At 37.3% G+C, this 21,845-nt stretch overlaps 1 protein-coding gene across 5 annotated transcripts in view; it reads left to right on the top strand.

The window, feature by feature from the left end:
- Rps6ka3 (ribosomal protein S6 kinase A3) overlaps positions 1-21,845 on the top strand; it is a 106,686-nt gene that overhangs the window by 54,643 nt on the left and 30,198 nt on the right. For all 5 annotated transcript variants that reach the window (XM_042670526.1, XM_042670530.1, XM_042670527.1 and 2 more), the window contains 10 exons: positions 1,877-1,958; positions 5,287-5,367; positions 6,357-6,436; positions 7,014-7,120; positions 10,648-10,685; positions 11,397-11,539; positions 12,244-12,314; positions 21,018-21,106; positions 21,307-21,371; positions 21,532-21,634. In XM_042670526.1, coding sequence (XP_042526460.1) covers positions 1,877-1,958; positions 5,287-5,367; positions 6,357-6,436; positions 7,014-7,120; positions 10,648-10,685; positions 11,397-11,539; positions 12,244-12,314; positions 21,018-21,106; positions 21,307-21,371; positions 21,532-21,634 — 859 coding nt within the window. The remainder of the gene's footprint in view (positions 1-1,876; positions 1,959-5,286; positions 5,368-6,356; positions 6,437-7,013; positions 7,121-10,647; positions 10,686-11,396; positions 11,540-12,243; positions 12,315-21,017; positions 21,107-21,306; positions 21,372-21,531; positions 21,635-21,845) is intronic.

Raw genomic sequence — 21,845 nt, 5'->3', positions numbered from 1 at the left:
TCAGTGAATCATTTTGTTAATTTGGGCTGCCAGTCCTGGTATGCTAAGTCAGATAATTGAGAACTTACTCTAAAATTAATTCTTGAATATAATTGCTTCTCTTCCCACCTGTGGCAGATCAAAAACAGGGTAGGGAAAATGAGTAGAAACCCATGTCCATTTAGAAGGTCTATTTAAAGATTTGGTTAAAAAAAATACCATGAATGTTACAGTAAAAATGAATAGTATTGTATTAGCCTTGATATAGCGTGACCATGAGTTATTTTGAGTTGAGTTTATTTTGCACAAGTTCCACATTTTGTTTCAAAGCAGGCCAAAATATTTGAAAAATAAAGATATATTTAGAAATTGGAATTCAAGTTTATGTGATAATTTTATCATTGTAAAAAGGGAGGGCTGGAAATGTGGCTTAGTGGTAGGGTGCCTACCTAGCATGCACGAAGTCCTGGGTTCGATTCCTCAGTACCACATAAACAGAAAAAGCCAGAACTTGCACCTTGACTCAAGTGGTAGAGCAATAGCCTTGAGCAAAAGAAGCTCAGGGACAGTGCCAGGCCCTGAGTTCAAGCCCCGGGACTGGCAAAAAAAAAAAAAGTCAGGGAATTGTAGTCACATTAGACATTTATGACTAGGGTTCTGCAGTATAAATATTTCAAAAGGTTCCCAACAGTGAGATTAGTTTGTAGTTTTCATATATAGGTAAGAACAACAGGGCTGGGAAGGTGGCTCAGTGGTAGAGCGCTTGCCTTGCATGCATGAGGCCCTGGGTTCGATTTCTCAGCACCACATAAGCAAAAAGGAAAAAGCTGGAAGTAGCACTGTGGCTCAAGTGGTAGAGTGCTAGCCTTGAGCTGAGGAGCTGAGGGACAGTGCCCAGGCCCAGAGTTCAGGCCCCACGACCGGACCCCCCCCCCCCCAAAAAAAAAATAAAGAAAGAACAACAGTGAATATATCAACAGAAAATTGTCAAGAGGAAGCCTGTATAATAATTTTGAGGCTGGGCACCAATTGCTCACATCCATATTCTTAACTATTCAGGAGTCTGAGATCTGGAGTTTCATAATTCAAATCCAGTCTGGGCAGAGATGTCCATAAGATTCCCATCTTCAGATTAACCAACAAAAATCTAGGCTAGAGGCATAGTTTGAGTGATAGAGTGCTAGATATGAACAAGAAAACCTAGCAAGTTTCAAGACCCGGTTCAAGCCCTGGTACTGGTCAAAAGAAATACAGAATTTTTTCCTTTTTTTAAATCTTAATTGAAAATGTGATGAGCAGAGGAGTTACAGTTACATAGTAAGGTAATGATTACATTTGTTTTTAAACAGTAACCCCATCCTTCATTCCCCCCCCCGCCCGCTTACTCCCCCCAAGTTGTAAGGCTCATTTTGATAGGAAGCTGAGATTGATTAGTGGTAGAATACTTGCCCACCATATGTGAGGCCCTCTGTTCCATCCCAAAAAAAGTCAGTGGATTCAAAACAATTTCTTTTGCTAAATCAGGGCCATTACTACTTGTGTTATACTTTAAACATGTAGGATTTTTCTCTGTCTTACTGTATCACATGCTTTTTGGGAAATGGCAAATAACAAAATGAGAAAAAAAAATTTACTTACATTGACACCCCAAGTTATAACTACTGTATATAACTATTTCTAAGGGATACATTGAATAAATTTATCTGTAATGTATCAGAATATATATACAGAATTTATGTACATAGATACAGAATATAATCTTAATATATATATCAGAATAGATATACATTCTAATAGATACAATATGGAAATAAGTTTTATTATGAAGGAGTCTTACTTTAACAAAGGAAGATCATTTGTGATACTTGATAATACTTTTTCTCTTATTTAAATACAGGTTTTCTTAGTTAAAAAAATCTCAGGCTCTGATGCTAGACAGCTTTATGCCATGAAGGTATTGAAGAAGGCTACACTGAAAGGTAAGTGCTTCTGCTGTTTGGAATGTTCATGTACTCAAAACAAACTGAAAGGTCTCCGTGTAGAGCTCATGTGACTGGGAGTCACTTACTTATATTCTGAATTGATATTCCTGTTACTGCCCTTTTTTAGTGACTTTTTTTGTCCTGTGTTAGTCATATAATTGAGAACAGGAATTTCTGGACTGAGGGCATGGCTCAAGTGATAGAGTACTTGCCTACTAAGCAAGAGGCCCTGAAGTCAATCTTTAGTACTGTTAACAAAAGAGAGAGGAGAAAAAAAAGAGGGAGAGAGAAAGAAGAAAAATTGCCACAAAAAGAAAGTTTATCTTGGGCTTAAGACAATTAGAATTTGAGATTAAATTTTGTTTGATTAATTTCAAGCCAAGTAAACCTTGGTTTGAAAGTAAAATTGATTTCAAATTAATAGTTATTTAATATATTGGAAAACTTATTAATTTACTAGATGCAAAATAGCTTTAATTCTAAAAGATTCTTATCATCTTGGCTTTTAGTCTCCAAGTAAGTTTTTGTGATGAGCCTGGGATTTTGAAAATTCTAATACAAATTTTGGCTTTTAATATGTAAAAAGTCATTTAGAAGATACTAGACATAGTGCTACAGATGTGGCTCAAGTGGAAGAGCTTCTGCGTAGCAAGCATAATGCCACCAAATACCACCTCAAAAAGATATAATACTTAATGCTGGGTGCCAGTGGCTCACTCCTGTAACCTAGTTACTCAGGAGGCTGAGATCTGAGGATCGAGGCCAGGGCAGATACTATATCTTTAATCAACCATAAAGCTGGGCTGCCTGGAGGTATAGCTCAAGTGATAGAGTACCAGCCATAGGCAAAAAGCCATGCAAGGATGTTAAAGTCCTAGTGAATTTCTGGTACCAGCACACAAACACACATGCACCCTCACTTACTTTTAATTGCTAATACTACTTATTTTACCACATAATCTATATATGTTTGATGTATTGATTCCTAATGTCAATTCTTTCTCTTCAATTTGTAGTAACTTATGCTTTAAATGTTTAGGGAAAACTTGTAATAACAGCTGTTATTCCCAGTTACCTTTAAATATATTACTTTATGTCTTATATTAAATGATATGTGTATATTTGTTACAAATATCAAGTACTTGCTGTGCTCTATGACAAAACAGTTTGTAGAAGAATTGGAAATGAACTAGTGATTTCACAAGTTGTGTTTGAAATGTCCCTGAGCATCCTAGAAACTGTCTTCCCTTCAACTTTACACCATAAGAAACTCCAACCAATCTGACTTTTACAACTTAGCACATCTAGGAAACTTGTAAAAGAGATGTTGAACAAATTACAACTAATAGACAATACAAAAAAATAACAATTTTACAATGAAAAATAATTTAAATACGAAACAGGAAAGTACTTGCTTCAAATAGTATATTAATTTAAAATCTTGGTTAAAGGTCTTCAGCTGGCTAAATCTGGAACATTTTGAACATTTCACCAATTAACAATAATAAAGTATAACCCATTGAACTGAATAGCAATCTGTGAGTTAATCCATAAGTGAATTAGTGAGGAAGATGGGAAAGCTATTCCTTCCAATAGAATTCCAACTAACAAATGTAAAAAGAGTGACAATTAGGAGCTGGTAATAAATACCATTACAACTTCTATGTAAAAGACTTCAGAATAATTTAAATAGAAGATAAAATAATCTTTGAGAAAATGTTTGGTTTGGTGAAAAAAAATCAAAGAAATACATGTTAAAATAGTGGGATATTACTTCATTTGGTGGGAATATAAATTAGAAAGCAGTTTGCAATATGTATAAAGAGCTATTATTAGCTGGGCACCAGTGGCTCATGCCTGTAATCCTAGCTACTCAGGAGGCTGAGTCTTAGGATCGCAGTTCAAAGTCAGCCCAGGCAGGAATGTTCGTGAGACACTTATCTCCAATAAACCACCAGAAAACCGGAAGCGGCACTGTGGCTCAAGTAGTAGAGCGCTCTCCTTGAGCTGAAGAGCTGAGGGACAACGCCTAGGCCCAGAATTCAATCTCCATGACTGACAAAAAAAGAGCTATTATTAATAATATTGATAAATTAATCTGAAAGCATAACCTCAGAAAATAATTCATGTGATTAAAAATTATCACTGCAACATTAGTTACAATGGTAAGAATTTTTTAAAAAAACTTACACCACTCAGAAATAAAAGACTTACAGAAAATTGTTATTTGTGTTTCAAATTACTACCATATAGACTTTGTTCATTGCTGGAAGAGAAATTGCCCTCAGGATAAAACTGCTGTTCCATCTTACAAACTTTTGTTTCCACACCAATTTGCCTCCTTCCTTTTTATTACTCATGTCTTCATGACCTTACTTGTGCTGATACTCCATACCTGATGTTCAGTCCCTCTTTTTCTTTCTTTTTTTTTTTTTTCCAGGGCTGAGAACTGAACCCAGGGCCTTGAGTGCGCCAGGCGGGCGCCCTTCCGCTGGGCTAAACCCCCAGCCCCAGTCCCTCTTTTTCTTATCCTAAAGTCCACTAGAAAATTCTTAAAGCTTGTACTCTAACCCTGACTTTCCTCTAGCCTTTCTATGCAAGTAAAGCTGATCTTGCTCTTTCTGAGTTTCTACACTGTTCATTGTTTTATTCCTTAATCATACTCACAGTGCTACTTTGGATTTGATAGTAATAACTACCACTTACTTGAATATTTCTTATATATCAGGCTCTAAGTAGAAATGTTATCAAGTAACCACAAACTTTTCAACGGTCCAGTAGTATTAGCTTCATTTTATAGCTCAGAGGTGACTTCAAACTACAAAAATCTTTTCTCTTTCATTTGTACCATGGTGTTCGATCTCTCCCTTCTCATTTTCCCTCCCTCAGAATAGACCTTTGGGTCTGTCTGTCCTTCATCATATCTGCTACATTTTATAGATACTTAACATATGTTCAGTTGAGGTGATAGAGTTAGTAGAAGAATTAAAATCTGATCCAGTTTTTAATGTTATAATATTTTATAGGATGCCTTGTTTTTTTAAAAAATTACATTCACAACTTTGATTTAAAAACTTTTAGAATTTATATTAAAATCATCAATGTATTTTCTAATTTTTCCTTAGAGCACAAATTTTATAACTGTACATAATTTTCTTTTGGCTATATAATATAGTGAAAATATTTATATTAATTTGTGAATTTAAGAGTAATAAAAATCTCATTTTATACACATAAGCAAATTTTAAAGTAGACACCAAAAATAATCTGCTTTAACATTATCTTTCATGGATAATTACAATGTAATGTATGTGCAATTTTATAGTTCGAGACCGTGTTCGGACAAAAATGGAGCGTGATATCTTGGTAGAAGTTAACCATCCTTTTATTGTCAAATTGCATTATGGTAAGTTTTGAACTACTGCCTATCTCATCCCATTAACTCATTCCCCCACCACCTAAGTGTATTGTCAAATATGAATGTGTATAATTTGCATGCCTTTAGAAGATATATATAGTAAAGTCATGGAAATTAAACATGACTTCTTAGATTTTATTTTATACTGTTTATTTTAAAATACAAAATTGGTTTCTGAGAGGTAGCCATAGAATGTATAATGATCATTTTGTTCTAATAACAATAATATGCTATTATTTTATAGTCCATGTACATAATCCCATCTTAAACTTAAGAAAGATTTCTAATGTCAGCATCTTTAATTTATTTTTTTTTTGTCAGTCATGGGGCTTGAACTCTGGACCTGGGCACTGTCCCTCAGCTCTTCAGCTAAAGGCTAGTGCTCTACCACTTGAGCCACAGCACCACTTCTGGTTTTCTGGTGGTTTATTGGAGATAAGAGTCTCACGGACTTTCCTGTCTGGCCTAGCTTTGAACCACAATCCTCAGATCTCAGCCTCCTGAGTAGCTAGGATTACAGGCGTGAGCCACCTGCACCGGGCTAGCATCTTTAAACTTTTATCAACTTTTCTATGAAGCCACATGATTTTTCTTAGTGGATAAAGTCACAGTGACTCTTTTCTCTGTGTAATTAAATTTAATCAACCTACTCATGTAGTATGATGTGTATTTTACTTCATGGTTAAGTAAGTCTTTTTCTACTGCGAGTTTTTTCTTATTGTTCAGAGCTTATTGTTTAGAACTACTATATTCCTGAAATATTTTTGCCTGTTGAAAGTCTACTGGTTTCCATAATAAGAAATGCTGCATTTGACATTCCCACATGGAAACTAAGAGAAATCTGTTTTCTTCTAAGTAAAAATTTTATGTGATAAAATCATCAATTTTCTGAAAATAATATTTACTTGTAAATGAATTGAACTACCTAAAATTTAAACTATAATGAATTAAATCAAAATTTTCATTTCTTCATTCAGCTTTTCAAACTGAAGGGAAACTGTATCTTATTTTGGATTTTCTCAGGGGAGGAGATTTGTTTACACGCTTATCCAAAGAGGTATATAATTAATGTCTATTTTTATCTGTTTATGCTGTTTCAACTAAAGCTTTGTTATATTTTAGTATTATGCTTATCATATTTTCGCTAGTGCACAGATTTTTACATTGAAGAACCTGAGCCAAAAAGTTCTTTGCCTTTCTTTTGAATTTATAATGAAAGCAGAATTTTCATTTGACCATTTATCTTTAGCTTAGCCATTGCTTGTTTTATAGTATTTTTCAGAAGTGATAATGCATTAGCATTAAACAATTAATAGTGGCAATTGAGCATGCATTTTAAATATCACTTTCACTTCTAAAATAACACTGTGGTGGGGTGCAACAGTGGTACAACTCTGAATATAATTATTACTTTAAATGTAAAATTAAGGCCCCCACAGTGCATAGTTAAGATTTAATAAGTGGTTTTGCTTGACTGATAAGATTATTTTTCAGATTTCTTTCTTGAGTAAATTGTAGATAAAGCTATATATAATTATATTTATAAATTCTTTGAATATTTAAACTCTCAAGTGGATACTTAAAAATGACACACACAAAAAGAAATAGAGGTAAAAAATATTATTTTATTTTAGGTGATGTTCACAGAAGAAGATGTCAAATTCTACTTGGCTGAACTTGCACTTGCTTTAGACCATCTACATAGCCTGGGAATAATTTATAGAGACTTAAAACCAGAAAAGTAAGAAATCATGCTACTAAGTTCAATACTGTATTTTTATTAAGTTGGTACTTAAAAAAGTAACTTTAAAGAACTCCCACAGCATTGCATTTAGAGTACCTACACCTCATCACTATATAAACTTTTGAAATTGCATTCTTAGATTTTTGTGATATGATATTTTATTACCTTTAGTAGTACGAAGAAGTTTCAACTCAACAAATCAGTTTATGACTACAGTACATTTTGATCAGTGTTACTCCTTCCTTTGTTTTCCCTCATCTTTGAGTGTGTGTGTGTGTGTGTGTGTGTGTGTGTGTGTGCGCGCGCGCGCGCGCGTGCGCGCGCACGCACTCGCGCACGCACGAGAGAACTTCCATGCACACACCAATATTGAGCCATGAACTTAGAAGCCTGTGCCCTGTCACTTAGCCTTCTTGCTCAGGGCAGGTGTTCTACCACTTGAGCCACACTTCTACTGTGGTTAATTTATGTGTATTGAAACCATACTAAAATACTTATCAAGCTGGGCACTGGTGGTTCATGCCTGTAATCCTAGCTACTCAGGAGACTGAGATCCAAGAATCACAGTTCAAAGCCAGCCAGAACAGGAAGTCTGTGAGACTCCTATCTCCAGTTAACCACCAGAAAACCAAATGTGGAGCTCTGTGGCTCAAAGTGGTAGAGTACTAGCCTTGAGCACAAAAACTCAGGGACAGCATCTAAGTCCTGAGTTCAAACCCTAACATAAATAAGGAAACAAAAAAAAAAAACACCTATCCAGAAAGACAGTTATGGGCTCGTAGTACTTACTATATTTATTAGCCTATTGTACTTACTTCCTTCTTTGTTTGTGTGTGTATATGTGTACCCATCATAGGACTTGAACTCAGGAGCTGGGTGCTATCTCTAAACTCTTTGGCTCAAAGCTAGCACTCAACCAGAAGCTTCACTTCTGGCTTATTTGGTAACTAATTGGAGATCAGGGATGGTAAGGGGAAACAAAGGAGGAAGCAACAATGCTTGTTAAGAAATGTACTCATTACCTTGCTCATGTAATTGTAACCCCTCTGTATGGTATTTTCACAATAAAAAAACTTATTAATAAAAGAAAAGAATCTCATGAACTTTCCTGCCTAAGCTGCCTTCAAACTCTGAGCCTTAGGTCTCAGCCTCATGAGTAACTAGGATTATAGGCATAAGCCACCAGCATGTGGCTTGCTTACTTATTCGCTTCTTTACCTACATAATTAATGGCATTATTCTCCACTGGAGTATGTTCTCATGCCAGAAACCTGAGTGTCATTTTCCAATCTTCTTGGCCATGGACCAAAGAGCTCATTCACTAAATGCCATTTACTTTCTCTCAGTTACAGATCTGATCGTCTCTACCTTCTCTGCCTGATGCCTGAATATGAACTCTTAACTCTTGCTCGGCTTTCTTACTCACAGCTGGCACTCTACTACTTGAGCCATATCTCCAGCCTGCATTTTGACTGATTTTTTGGAGATAGAAGCTCCTGGCTTTTTCTACCTCTGTTAACTTCATATCACCACTCCCCAGGGCACACCTCCTGAGTAACTAGGATTATAGGCATGAGCCACCAGTAACTGGCTAACAAACATTTATTTGTCTGTACTCCACAGACACTGAACAACAAAAACAAATAAGTTCAAAACCTCTAGGAGCTCACAATTTCCTGGGAAAGAGTAAAGACACAGGAGAAAGTGTACAGTAAAAGGATAGCTCAGTGAAAAACAGAATGTACATAAAACGGTAGTATGTTGAAAGGTGGGTATAGATTATGTCAGGAAAAAAATTAGAAAAAGATACTTGTGTTAAATACCTTAAAATTAACTGAGAGCTAGGTACCAGTGGCTCACACCTGTAATACTAGCTATTCAGGAGGCTGAGATCTTAGGATCCTGGTTCAAAGCTAGCCTGTGTATGAAAATCTGTGAGACCCTTATCTACAATTCACCACAAAAAGCCGGAAATGAAGCTGTGGCACAAGTGATAAAATGCCAGCCTTCAACACAAAAGCTCAGGAATAGCATCCAGGCCCAGAGTTCAAGCCCTAGGACCAGCACAAAACACAATTATGAAGAGAATGACTTTAACTAAAATATATAGGCTCTTTCTATTTTGCAAGCATTGGGAGATGTAGTCAGGACATTCTGGAAAACCATTAGAGCAGCTTGGACCTGGGCACAGTAGCTCACACCTGTAGTAAAATACTGAGAGTTAAGAATGCTGTTCAAGGCTAGCCTAGGGAGAAAGTAGTTCAAGAGACTTCATCTCAATGCTGAGAGTGGTAGCAAGTACTGTTACCCAACTATGGTGGAAGCACAGTGGCTAAACATAGTGGTGTACACCTGTCATCCCCAGGAGGCACAAAAATAGGAGGACTCCAGCCCAGGCTACCCCTATTTCAAAAATAACTCATGTTTTTGTTGTTATTGTTGGTGTTGATAGTTGTAGTGGTCATGATTGTTTTTGTTTTGTTTTGTTTTTCTTTTAGGGAGGACACAGAAAGGGAGGGAGGGAGGAAAAACAAATAAAATCATGTAATTTTATACACCATGTATAAATGACCTGTGTAACCTGTGAACAGGGATAAGAGGGAGAAACTGGGTGAAAGTAAAGGAAGTGTGACATTGTCCAAAATAGAAATGTACTCATTGCCTGACTTACGAAATGGTAGCCCCTCTGTACAACACTATAATAAAATAAAATTATATTTTAAAAATAATGCAGGGGCTGGGAAGTTGGCTCAGTGGTAGAGTGTTTGCCTCGCAGGCATGAGGCCCTGGGTTCAATTACTCAGTAACACATAAGCAGAAAAAAGCTGGAAGTGGCACTGTGGCTCAAGTAGTAGGGTGTTAGCCTTGAGCTGAAGAGCTGAGGGACAGCACCCAGACCAGAATTCAGCCCCCATGACCAACAAAATATAAATAAATAAAAATAAAAGACAGGAGTATGGCTCAAGTAATAGAGCATCTGCTTTGCAAGTATAAGACCCTAAGTCGTCCTATTCCCAGTACCATCAAATAAAAAGCATCTTTGAATAGACCTTGTTGAGTTCTTTTCCAAATAATTTTCAGGTACATCTGGATCATTAATACAAGCTGATGGAATTGCCTTTGGGATCTCTTATGAATATATGTCAAAAATAATTTCCCCTATTGCCTTTGCCTTCTTATTAACAGTCTAAAGTATCAAATGATCATATTTATTCTAACTTTGCTTTCAGGAATTTCAGCTGGCTGGGTGTCGTAGTACATGCCTGTAATCCGAGCTACAAGAGAGATAAATAAGTTGATTGTGGTTTTAAGGATAGCCTTAAGCAAAAACTCAATACTCTATCAAAAGTAATAACTAAAACATAAAGGGGCTTGGAGTGTGGCTCAAGTGGAAGAGAGCTTTCCAAATAATTGCAAGGCCCAGATTTCAAATCTCAATACCATTTTAAAACATAATATTTAGTTGTAGCTTATATAAATCTCTATTTGATGATTTACATGATTTTCTGACTTTGTTTTTTTAGCATTCTTCTTGATGAAGAAGGTCATATCAAGTTAACAGGTAAAAATCCTCATCTTATTAAAATATTCTCATAGATTAATTGTAGTACATTATAAACATGTTTGGAAATAAAACAGAAATATCTTTATATAACTAATTAAGCAAATAAAAAATAGATTTTCTCCCACCCTATGTAAATTTCCTTTAAATTGATTATAATACAAATATTGAGTAATAAACTGTGTTTTAAAAAAAACTTATAAGCCAGGCCAGTGACTCATGCTTATTGGCTACTCAGGAAGCTGAGATCTAAGGATTGTGGTTCAAAGCCAGCCAGGCAGGAAAGTGCATGATACTCTTATCTCTAACTAATCACCAAAAAGGTGAAAGTGAACTGTGTCTGGAGTTTAATTTAAAAAAAAAGCTCAAGGACAGCATCTAGGCCCTGAATTCAAGTCCTAGGATTGGCACCAATAATTAAAAAGGAAAGAAATGTAAATATCACCTGATGTGGAAGAAATAGTTGTATTGTCAAAACTCATAGAATTCACAAACTTTATAGACCATGATAATGACAATTTGCCTAGTGAAAGTTAAAATGTGTTTGTAACTTTAACTAAGTATCTCTAGCCCATACTACTGTGAAATATGTGAAATTTATGTAATCACCTAATCTCAATAGAAAACATAATGTAAATACTATAATTGAAAGTTTAAAATTGATGTGTGCAAATTGTGGGATATTTATGAAATCAATACTTATTTTGGCAGATTTTGGCCTAAGTAAAGAGTCTATTGACCATGAAAAGAAGGCATATTCTTTTTGTGGAACTGTGGAATATATGGCTCCAGAAGTAGTTAATCGTAGAGGTCATACTCAGAGCGCTGACTGGTGGTCTTTTGGTGTGTTAATGGTAAGGTTGTTTTGTTCTGTTTAGAAGGTGGGAGTTCTTATTTTTCTTATTAAATGAAAACGAACAGTGAATGTTTTGAAATAGAAACTAGTATTTTTTGCATTTGGTATTTTATAGTATATGTAATAAATAACCAGAAAATAATTGCCTGCAGTATAGAGGAACTGTGTAGCCCATTAATTGTTTCAGTTTTATCCTCATTTGAAAAGGAAAAAACAGGCTGGGAACGTGGCTTAGAGGTAGAGTGTTTGCCTGGCGTGCATGAAGCCCTGGATTCAATTCCTGAGTGCCACATAAACAGAAAAAGCCAGAACTGGTGCTGTGGCTCAAATGGTAGAGTGCTAGCCTTGAGCAAAAGAAGCTCAGATACAGTGCTCAGGCTCTGAGTTCAAGCCCCAGGACTTGCAAAAAGAAAAGAAAGAAAGAAACCTCTTGTTTCTGACCAGCCAAAACCCAGAAATGAAGGTGTGGCTCAAATGGTAGAATAGCAGCATGGATCAGGAAAAAGCCAAGCAAGAACTCAAGTCCCTGAGTTCAAGCCCCAGTACTGACACAAAAACAAATATAGAAGGAATAATAAACTTTTTATAGGTAGGACCTTCAGAAAACTTAGTTATAATTAAGGTGATGCTTATTTACCTTCTGGCCTTGAGATTTTATGCTTATTGAAACTTATTACTTACGGTTATTTTACCTTTCTATAGTTTGAAATGCTCACTGGTACACTACCTTTCCAAGGAAAAGATCGAAAAGAAACAATGACTATGATTCTTAAGTAAGTACTACCTATTGAAGATATTTTTATGAGATTCTTTTTAAATACTTTGAAATAATACCAATGAGATTTTAGATAACTGGAAATTGTATAAGAACTAATTAAGCCAGGTACTGATGGTTCACGGATCCTAGGAGGATTCAGGAGGCTGAGATCTGAGGATTGCAGTTCAAAGTCAGCCCAGGCAGAAAATCTCTAATTAACTACCCAAAAGACAGAAATGGTGCTGTGGCTTAAAGTGGTAGAGTACTAGCCTTAAGCAGAAAAGCTCAGGGACAGTGCCTAGACCCTGAGTTAAAGCCCTAGGACCTGCATCCCCACACACCAAAAAAATAAATAAATAAAGACAAACATAAAATTGCATTATTTAGATAGCATGTCATTAGAAAAATCTAGTTATCATATAAATTCTGAAATAAACTTGGCAAAGTTGCAGGCTTTACAAGGTCGATACATAAAACTCTTTTTCATGTAAATCTTTCATTTATGTAGTCTAGTAACAGAAAAATGAAAATTCAAAAACAGGTACTGTTTACAAAAATATTAAAATGCCAGGCACTGGTGGCTTTTGCCTGGAATCCTAGCCGAGGTCTCAGGATGACAGGTCAAAGCCAGCCTGGGTAGGAAAGTCTTTGAGACTCTTATTACCAGTTAGCCAGTGGAAAACCAGAATTGACACTGTAGCTCAAGTGGTAGAGTGCTAGCCTTGAGTAAAAGAGCTCAGGAATAGTGTCTAGGCCTGAATTAAAGCCCCACAACTAACAAAAACTAAATAAAATGATCACATTTCGAGGGAAAATATCTAGCAAAAGCTACACAAGACCTATATGAAGAAAATAGAGAATTTTTAAACAAAAAATTTAACTTACAGGAAAATTCATATTTATATTATGACAGACCCAGTGTTACAAAGACTTGGGTTCTATAAACCAGTATTATCCAAAAGAATGTAGTGCGAACCACGTATGTTTTCTAGTAAGTACACTTTAAAAAACAAAAGTTATCGGCTGGGCGCTGGTGGCTCACACCTGTAATCTTAGCTATTCAGGAGGCTGAAATCTGAGGATTACGGTTCAAAGACAGCCCGGGCAAGAATGTCTGTGATACTCTTACCTCCAATAAACCACCAGAAATCTGGAAGCATCACTGTGGCTCAAGTGTAGAGTGCTGGCCTTGAGCTGAAGAGGTGAGGGACAGTGTCCAGGCCCAGAGTTCAAGCCCCACAGCTGACAAAAAGTTATTAGAAGCCAGGCGCCGGTGACTCACACCTGTAATCCTAGCTACTCAGGAGGCTGAAATCTGAGGATCGCGGTTCAAAGCCAGCCTGGGCAGGAAAGTCCGTGAGACTCTTATCTCCATAAAGCACTAGAAAACCGGAAGTGGCGCTGTGGCTCAAGTGGTAGAGCACTCGCCTTGAGCTGAAGAGCTGAGGGACAGCGCCCAAGCCCAGAGTTCAAGCCCCATGACCAACCAAAAAAAAAAAGTTATTAGAATTAATTGTAATAAGATAGAATTATTTGTATATTACAGACTGTGGTAGACAATTTGCTCCAGGGAAGTTAGAATGAACTTGTGACTTTGAAATTATGTAATCATTTAATCACAATCAAAAAAAAAAAAAAAAGAACCTCGGGGAAGGGAGGGAGGGAGGGGATGGTAGGGGGAAAACAATGGAGGGGGTAACAATGTTCAAGAGGAAGTGTACTCATAACCTCACTCATGTAACTGTAACCCTCTGTATAGTAGCTTTACAATAAAAAAAAAAAACACTGACTAAAAAAAAAAAAAAAAAAAAAGAATTAAGCCAGTATCTAAAGTATTAGCATTTAACATGTAAACTGTCTTTGAAAGAGAATGAGATGTTATTTTTTGAAATTTGAAATTTAGCATGTATTTTTCACTTACAATTTGTACTGGCAACATTTTAAGTACACCGTGGCCATATGTGGCTAGTGACTGCTACACAGGGTTATAAACTTAGAGTTTCAATGAAAATTAAATAAAATTCCTAGTAAGTTTTATGTAGAACTTGATAAACTGATTAAACTTTTGATAATGTTTGAAGAATAACTAAAACCCTCTTGCTCAAGATAGGAAGACTTGCTTTACTTGTATGAATCTTATCATTAGGACAATGTGGCATTGAAATTAATATGGAAAGAAGTCTTATGCAGTAGAATAGAGGCCAGAAACATACACACACACACACACCTTCATATATATAAACCCTTAATTTACTATGGGGAAATAATACAGAGCAGAAAATTATGCTGGAAAAAGCTTGTCATCTAAAGATTGAGAAGATAATATGAGATAAGGTAGACCAAAAAAAGTTTTAAAAACCCAAAAGTCCCTAGGCCCTGAGCTGAAGTGCAGTACCAACACACACACACACACATACACAAATAAAGGTTAATATAACTACTTTGGAAAGCAGTTCTTGTCCTCAGACAAACATATGTATATTTTTATATATTTATCCCACTCCTAGGCATGCAGTCAATTTATATTCATCAAGGTACAACAGAAAACAAATATAAAGCCATGCATAGCAACCTTATTGAAATAGTGAAAACTGGAACACTTAGCAGTAGACAAATCATAATATATTTATATAGTTGAATACAATAGGAATTGTATTTATCTGCAAATACTCTGGGTTTTGCAGGGCACACTATAAAAATCATAAAATGATTCTTGCTTTTCTTTTTTTTGCAGCAGCGTCTTACTATGTAGTCCAATTTAGCTTCGACCTCACCACTATCCTCCCTTATCCCCTCCCAAGTGCTTGGATTATGCATATGTATCACCACACCCAGCTAAAACAGTTCTTAACTAAAGAACCATACAAAACCAGGTCCAAGCCTTTGGCCCAGGGGTATGATGTGCCATATTGTACAGTATGTACTTACTGCAACTTAGATTCCCAGAAGAATGTTATGCAAAGGAAGTTCAAACACTAAAGAATAAAGACTATATGATTCTTTCTATAAAGTTTACTAAACAAGCAAAACTAAAGTATTTTAGGGCCCATATTTAGATGGTAAAAGCCACAATCAAAAGAAGGAAAGTGGTTATGTTGAATGAAGGTTTCTGGGAATGTTATATGTCATGGTCAGATAGCTTATTCACTTGGTGGTGAATCACTGAGCTGTGTACTTCGGGTGGTTATTTTGTTTGGAGAGAGATTTTTTGGTATTTTATGTTATTCTTGCAATACAAAAGGTTAAAAGTGAGTACTACATAAATGAGGGAATGGATATTCGCATCACTGAATCTTCATTTTATCTTCTTTCTACTTTCAGCTAACAGACACACTGTAATGTTGACAAAACCAAACCCTCTCTTTGACCTACCCCTTCCTTCCCAGTTACTGCACATCTTCCTACAGTATTTCAGTACAAACCCACTTTAAAGAGTAGTGTCTGGCCGGGCACCGGTGGCTCACGCCTGTAATCCTAGCAACCCAGGAAGCTGAGATCTGAGGACCACGGTTCAAAGCCAGCCTGGGCAGGAAAGTCTGTGAGACGCTCATCTCCAATAAACCACTCAGAAAACTGGAAGTGGCGCTGTGGCTCAAGTGGTAGAACTCTCACCTTGAGCTGAAGAGCTGAGGGACAGCGCTTAGGCCCAAAGTTGAAGTCCTACGACCAAGAACAACAAAAAAAGTAGTGTCTGGGCTGGGAAGGTGGCTCAGTGGTAGATCGCTTGCCTTGCATGCATGAAGCCCTGGGTTTGATTCCTCAGCACCACATAAGCAAAAAGAAAAAAGTCGGAAGTGGCACTGTGGCTCAAGTGGTAGAGTGCTAGCCTTGAGCTGAAGAGCTGAGGGACAGCGCCCAGGCCCATAGTTCAGGCCCCACGACCGGACCCTCCCCTCCCCCCCAAAAAAAAGTAGTGTCTGCTTCCCATTGTTTTTTTTACTGCTTTGATTCCACAGCCTGTCATTTATCCCACCATTCTACTGAAACTGCTTTCACTGTGGTTGTCATTGGTCTTCTGGTTGCTAAAACTCATGGCTGGTTATCAGAAAGTTGACCACTTTTTTTTTTTTTTCCGATCGTGCATCCTGAACTCTGGGCCTGGGCGCTATCCCTGAGCTCTTCAGCTCAAGGCTAGTGCTCTACTGCTTGAGCCATAGCGCCACTTTCGGCTTTTTCTGCTTATATGGTGCTGAGGAATCAAACCCAGGGCCTCATGCATGCAAGGTGAGCATTCTTACCACTGAGCCACCTTACCAGCCAACCACTGTTCTTTCACACAATTCACTCAACAGGTAAATCTTGCTAACCATACTGCAGATAACAGTATGAACAAGACAAAATTTTTAGTGATCTCACAGAGCTTATGTTTTAGTAAGGGAGATGAGGAATTAATATTTAAACAAAGAAATATCATAATTGTGAGTAATAGTGGGAGCTACAGGATAAGCCAGGGTTCTCTAATAGTGTACCCTTAATGTGTGAAGGAGGGAATGGGGCAGGCAGCAGTTAAGGACAGGGGATGATAAAGGAGTGTTTGACACTGTGGGACTCTCCCTCCTCCCCTTAGATTTTCCTACTTGCATCTGCTTCTCTTACCTTTAAACATTCCTCTTTTGGTATTTTTTTTATTTGATGGTTTTGCTTGTTTTGAGACAGGGTCTCACTACATAGCCTAAGCTGGCTTCCAACTAGTAATATTTTTGCATCAGCAGCCCAGATGTTGAGATTACGAGCACATGCCACCACAGCTGGCTTCTTTTGGTCTCTTTTGCTTGACCATGTATCCCTCTGCCTGTTTTTTTGTCTTTTGTTTTGTTTTTGCTGATACTTGAGTTTGAACTCAGAGCCTTGAGCTCAGCTTGCTTGTTAATGGTTATCATTATACCACCTGAGTCACCCCTTCAGCCCAGCTTTTTGCTGGTTATTTTGGAAATGGAATCTCCTAGACCTTTCTGCCAGGGCTAGCTTTGAACAGCAATCCCTTGGATCTCAGCCTCCTGAACAGATAAGATTACAAGTGTGAGCCACAATTGCTCAGCTGTTGTTTTTGTTTTATAATTATGAAAGTTCCCAGATAAAATTCTGGAAAACAGGATAGTACAGTGAACATGTATATCATCACATAGATTCAACAACCTTCAGTATTTTTCCACATTTGCTTCACCTACTCCTTTTCTTACCTGAACTGATTGTGTGTGTGTGTGTGCGTGCATGCGTGCGTGTACACGCACGCACACGCTACTACCATGGCTTGAACTCCAGGCCTTACCTTCTAGCTTGGCTTGCTTTGTCAACTAGCTCCGTATCACTTGAGCCACAGCTCCAGTCCAGCATTTTTACTAGTTAGTTGTAATTAGCATCTCATAGATTGATTGGCAGAAAGAAGAAGATCTAAAGGAAAACTTTCCAATCTCAGCCAATAAAAGCTGGGCATGGTGGCCCATGTCCATCATCCCAGCTATTCAACAAGTGTAAATAGGAGCATCACAGTTTGGGTTGGCCTGACATAAATTCAAGAATGTATTCTAATATAACAAAGCAGAAAGGGCTAGGGGTGTGGCTCAAGTGATAAAGTGCCTGTGTGGCAAGAACAAGACCCTGAATTCACACCCTAATACACTCAGAGAGGAAGGAAGGGGGGCAAGAGAAAATTGCAAGCTTTTAAGGTCTATAAGAAGACTTCATCTGTAAAAGTGTAATTACTTGGGTAAGACTATTGATCAAATGTGTTTGATTGAGGTTAGTCTTTTTTTTTTTTTCTGAGACTGAGACTCCAACTGGATATCTGATGCTTTTGCTCATTGGCTAGTGCATGCCTCTAACCCTAGGGATGGTTTTCCTTCTTTCTTTTTTTTCTTTGAGTGAGGCTATTCTTGTTTGGCTAATTGTCAAAGACAAAAAAATTAATGATCAGTTCACATAGAAGTGTTTGCCAGCCAAGTTTTCATCGATAACCATGGTTACAAAACAATCTTTTCTTAGAACTCTGTAAACTATTATTCTCCTTGTGATATTAACTTGCTCCTCTATTTTTTTTTATTTGGGGGGGGGGGGGTCCAGTCGTGAGTCCTGAACTCTGGGCTTGGGCGCTGTCCCTCAGCTCTTCAGCTCAAGGCAAGCGCTCTACCACTTGAGCTACAGCGCCACTTCCGGTTTTCTGGTGGTTTACTGGAGATAGGAGTCTCACGGTCTCTCCTGCCCTGGCTGGCTTTGAACCACGATCCTCAGATCTCAGCCTCCTGAGTAGCTAGGATTACAGGCGTGAGCCACCAGCACCCAGCTCTAATTTTTTATCTCAGAACTTATTCCACATTCCAGCCTTTCCTCTACATTGCATTGCTCACAATGCTCAAGCAATGGGAACATCTTACCCAGTTTTACCCACACTACTGGACCACATCTAGTATATTTTTCACCCCAGATCCTTCTCTACTATCCTTGGAAATACCTTGAAAGTAAGAATTGTTATGTTAATACCATTTCGAGACCTACTTCTGTATTTCTATTACTAAATATAGCAGAGCTATCCCAGTTTTGTTCAATAGAACCATAATTCCACAACATGTTAATAGTCTCTGAGAAAGAGATGCAAAAGTCAAATACTTAGAAAATAATGGTTTGTTGTCTAGAGTTTTTTCAGTCCTTTTATATTCAATATATTTTATTCTGTGTCTCCAGTAGAAGGATAGCAAATATCATTGTACAAAGTCACTGGATTATGAAATATTCTTTATTCTTTGGCTATGTTCTAGAAGGATTTAATGTTATTCGATATCATAAATGTGGGCCAAATGAGTCAATCTAATGTAAATTCAAACTTTTGCTTGCTTTGAAGACCTTTCACAGTGACCCATGTTAAATTTAACACTACTGTTTGTGGTTTTATCTCTTTGTGTACTAGAGTTAGCTATATCCACCTTCCTCACTGACTGTGGGACCTAGATTTAAATCTATGTCCATAACACTAAGCAGTGTGGAACACAATAATTTGGTAACAACTCATTGAGTAATAAATGGATCTATTTCTAAAATAGGAATTTCTCTGCTAGCCATTTTCTCCAGCTCTATTATTATTGTCACACTTACAGGATTATTGGTTTCCTTAATTTGTAGGTTTAGGAAAAGAATAAAATTATATACTATATCCGAAATAGACCTTAAGTTTATCCAGGCCAGTATTTTCCAGACTAGGCCACAGACTCTTCAGTGTTCAGACAAAATCTTTCCCATTAGTTCCCGTTTCTGCAAAGGCTATTCAAGGGACTGAGAAGAGGAGAGGTAGCATGAAGCACATTTTGTCTACATAGTTTTTCATACTGGGTTTCTTAAATTCCCTTTGAGAAGGGATTCTAACTAAGGCTGCAGTTTGAGAGCCGTTGGTTTAGAATCTAGTCCATTCACTTTTGAAGAAGGGGTAACAAGCAGGAAAAGTACTTAGTAACTACCTAGAACTATGGCTTAGACATTATTCTTAAACCAGTGTTCTTAAAAAAATTCTGAAAAATGAAAAAGTCCATTAAAATATGGACTGGCATCCTGTTATGTGTTCATCCTAGAATCTATACATGAGTGTTCATAGCAACTCTATTCATAATTTCCAAACTAGACACAATCCAGATATTCTTAAATGAACTGTGGCATATCCATACAGGAGCTTATTTATGCACATGATAAGATGACATACAACTAAAAGCCAGGTGCCCATGGTTCAGGCCTGTAATACTAGCTACTCAGGAGGTTCAGATCTGAGGATTGATTACAGTTTAAAGCCAGCCCGGACAGGAAGTCCATGAGACACTTATCTCCAATTAGCCACCAGAAAACCTCAAGTGGCGCTGTGGCTCAAGTGGTAGAGTACTCGCCTTGAGCTGAAGAGCTCAGGGACAGCATTCAAGCCCAGAGTTCAGGCCCCCACTACCGACAAACACACACACACACACACACACACACACACACTATGTAAGTACAAGTAAAACTGGGGCCATCTGAATGAGATAAGTGAATTATCACAAAGTCACTATCCTAATTGTGGTAACACTAGTTCCACAAGCTGTTAGCATTGAGGCAAAAATGTCTCAGGTGTGGGTAGCTTACACCTGTAATCCTAACTACTCAAGAGTTTGAAATCTGAGGATTAGTGTCAAAACCAACCCAGGCAGGACAGTTTATGAGACTCTTATCTCCAATTAACCACCAAAACTGAGATTGGATCTGTGGCTCAGGTGGTAGAGCACTAGCTTTGAGCAAAAAGCTCAAGGACAGTGCTCAGGCTCTGAGTTCAAGCCATAAGACTGGCATCAAAAAAATTAAACAGCCAGGTGCTGTTGACTCATGCCTGTAATCCTAGCTACTCAGGAGGCTGAGATCTGAGGATCAGTGTTCAAAGCCAGGCCCGGCAGAAAAGTTGTGAGACTCTTATCTCCAGTAAGCACCAGAAAACTAGAAGTGGTCCAGGGCCTTGCATGCATGAGGCCCTGGATTCGATTCCTCAGCACCACATAAGCAAAAAGAAAAAAAGCCAGAAGTGGCGCTGTGGCTCAAGTGGTAGAGCGCTAGCCTTGAGCTGAAGAGCTGAGGGACAGCGCCCAGGCCCAGAGTTCAGGCCCCCCCCCCCCCCAAAAAAAAAATTCAAGCTCCACAAACAACAAAAAAAACTAAATAAAAAAATTTTAATGAGGATATCTCAAAGAATAAAATATTATGTGGATTTATTCTTTAGAGCCAAACTTGGGATGCCACAGTTTTTGAGTCCTGAAGCCCAGAGTCTTTTGCGAATGCTTTTCAAGAGAAACCCTGCAAACAGATTAGGTAAAAATTTTAATTAAAATTTGTTTCTTTTGTATATTTGTGTTTGGATGTTTCTTGGGAGGGGTGAATATATGTTTTTTATGTTGGTATTTAGACAAATATTAAAGGCAAAGACAAAAATACACACATACATACATATCTATAGATAGGTAGATAGATATAATCTCCTTGAAATAAAACTTTCATTCAATTTTTAATAGGTGCAGGACCAGATGGAGTTGAAGAAATTAAAAGACATTTATTTTTTTCAACAATAGACTGGAATGTAAGTATAATAATGAAAATTTGTTTGAGGGATAGAGATATCACTCAGTAGAGTACTTGACTAGCATACAAAAAGTCTCAGTTCCATCCCCACCAAAAATACTTGTTTGAAATATTTTTTATAATTAGCATATATCTGAAATATTTCTGTTTTCCTACAGAAACTGTACAGAAGAGAAATTCACCCACCTTTTAAACCTGCAACTGGCAGGCCCGAAGATACATTTTATTTTGATCCTGAGTTTACTGCAAAAACTCCCAAAGGTAAATAAAAAGTATAAAAATGTATTCAAGGTAGTAGAACCATTAGGGCATAGTTCAAATAAATAATACATTGCCTGCCTAACAAATGCAAGGCTCCGAGTTCAAACCCCAGTATTCACCCTCCTCTGCAAAAAAAAAGACAATGACTAAATCTACTATTCAATCAAAAAATCTTTTCCAAGGTAATTCTTTATGCTAACCTTGAGTCTCC

This window comes from Dipodomys spectabilis, unplaced genomic scaffold (genome assembly GCF_019054845.1).
Source record: "Dipodomys spectabilis isolate Male_0828 unplaced genomic scaffold, ASM1905484v1 ptg000564l, whole genome shotgun sequence".
Taxonomy (NCBI): Eukaryota; Metazoa; Chordata; class Mammalia; order Rodentia; family Heteromyidae; genus Dipodomys; species Dipodomys spectabilis.
The sequence above is the reverse complement of the archived record's forward strand: the minus strand, read 5'-3'. Positions and strand labels throughout refer to the sequence as shown.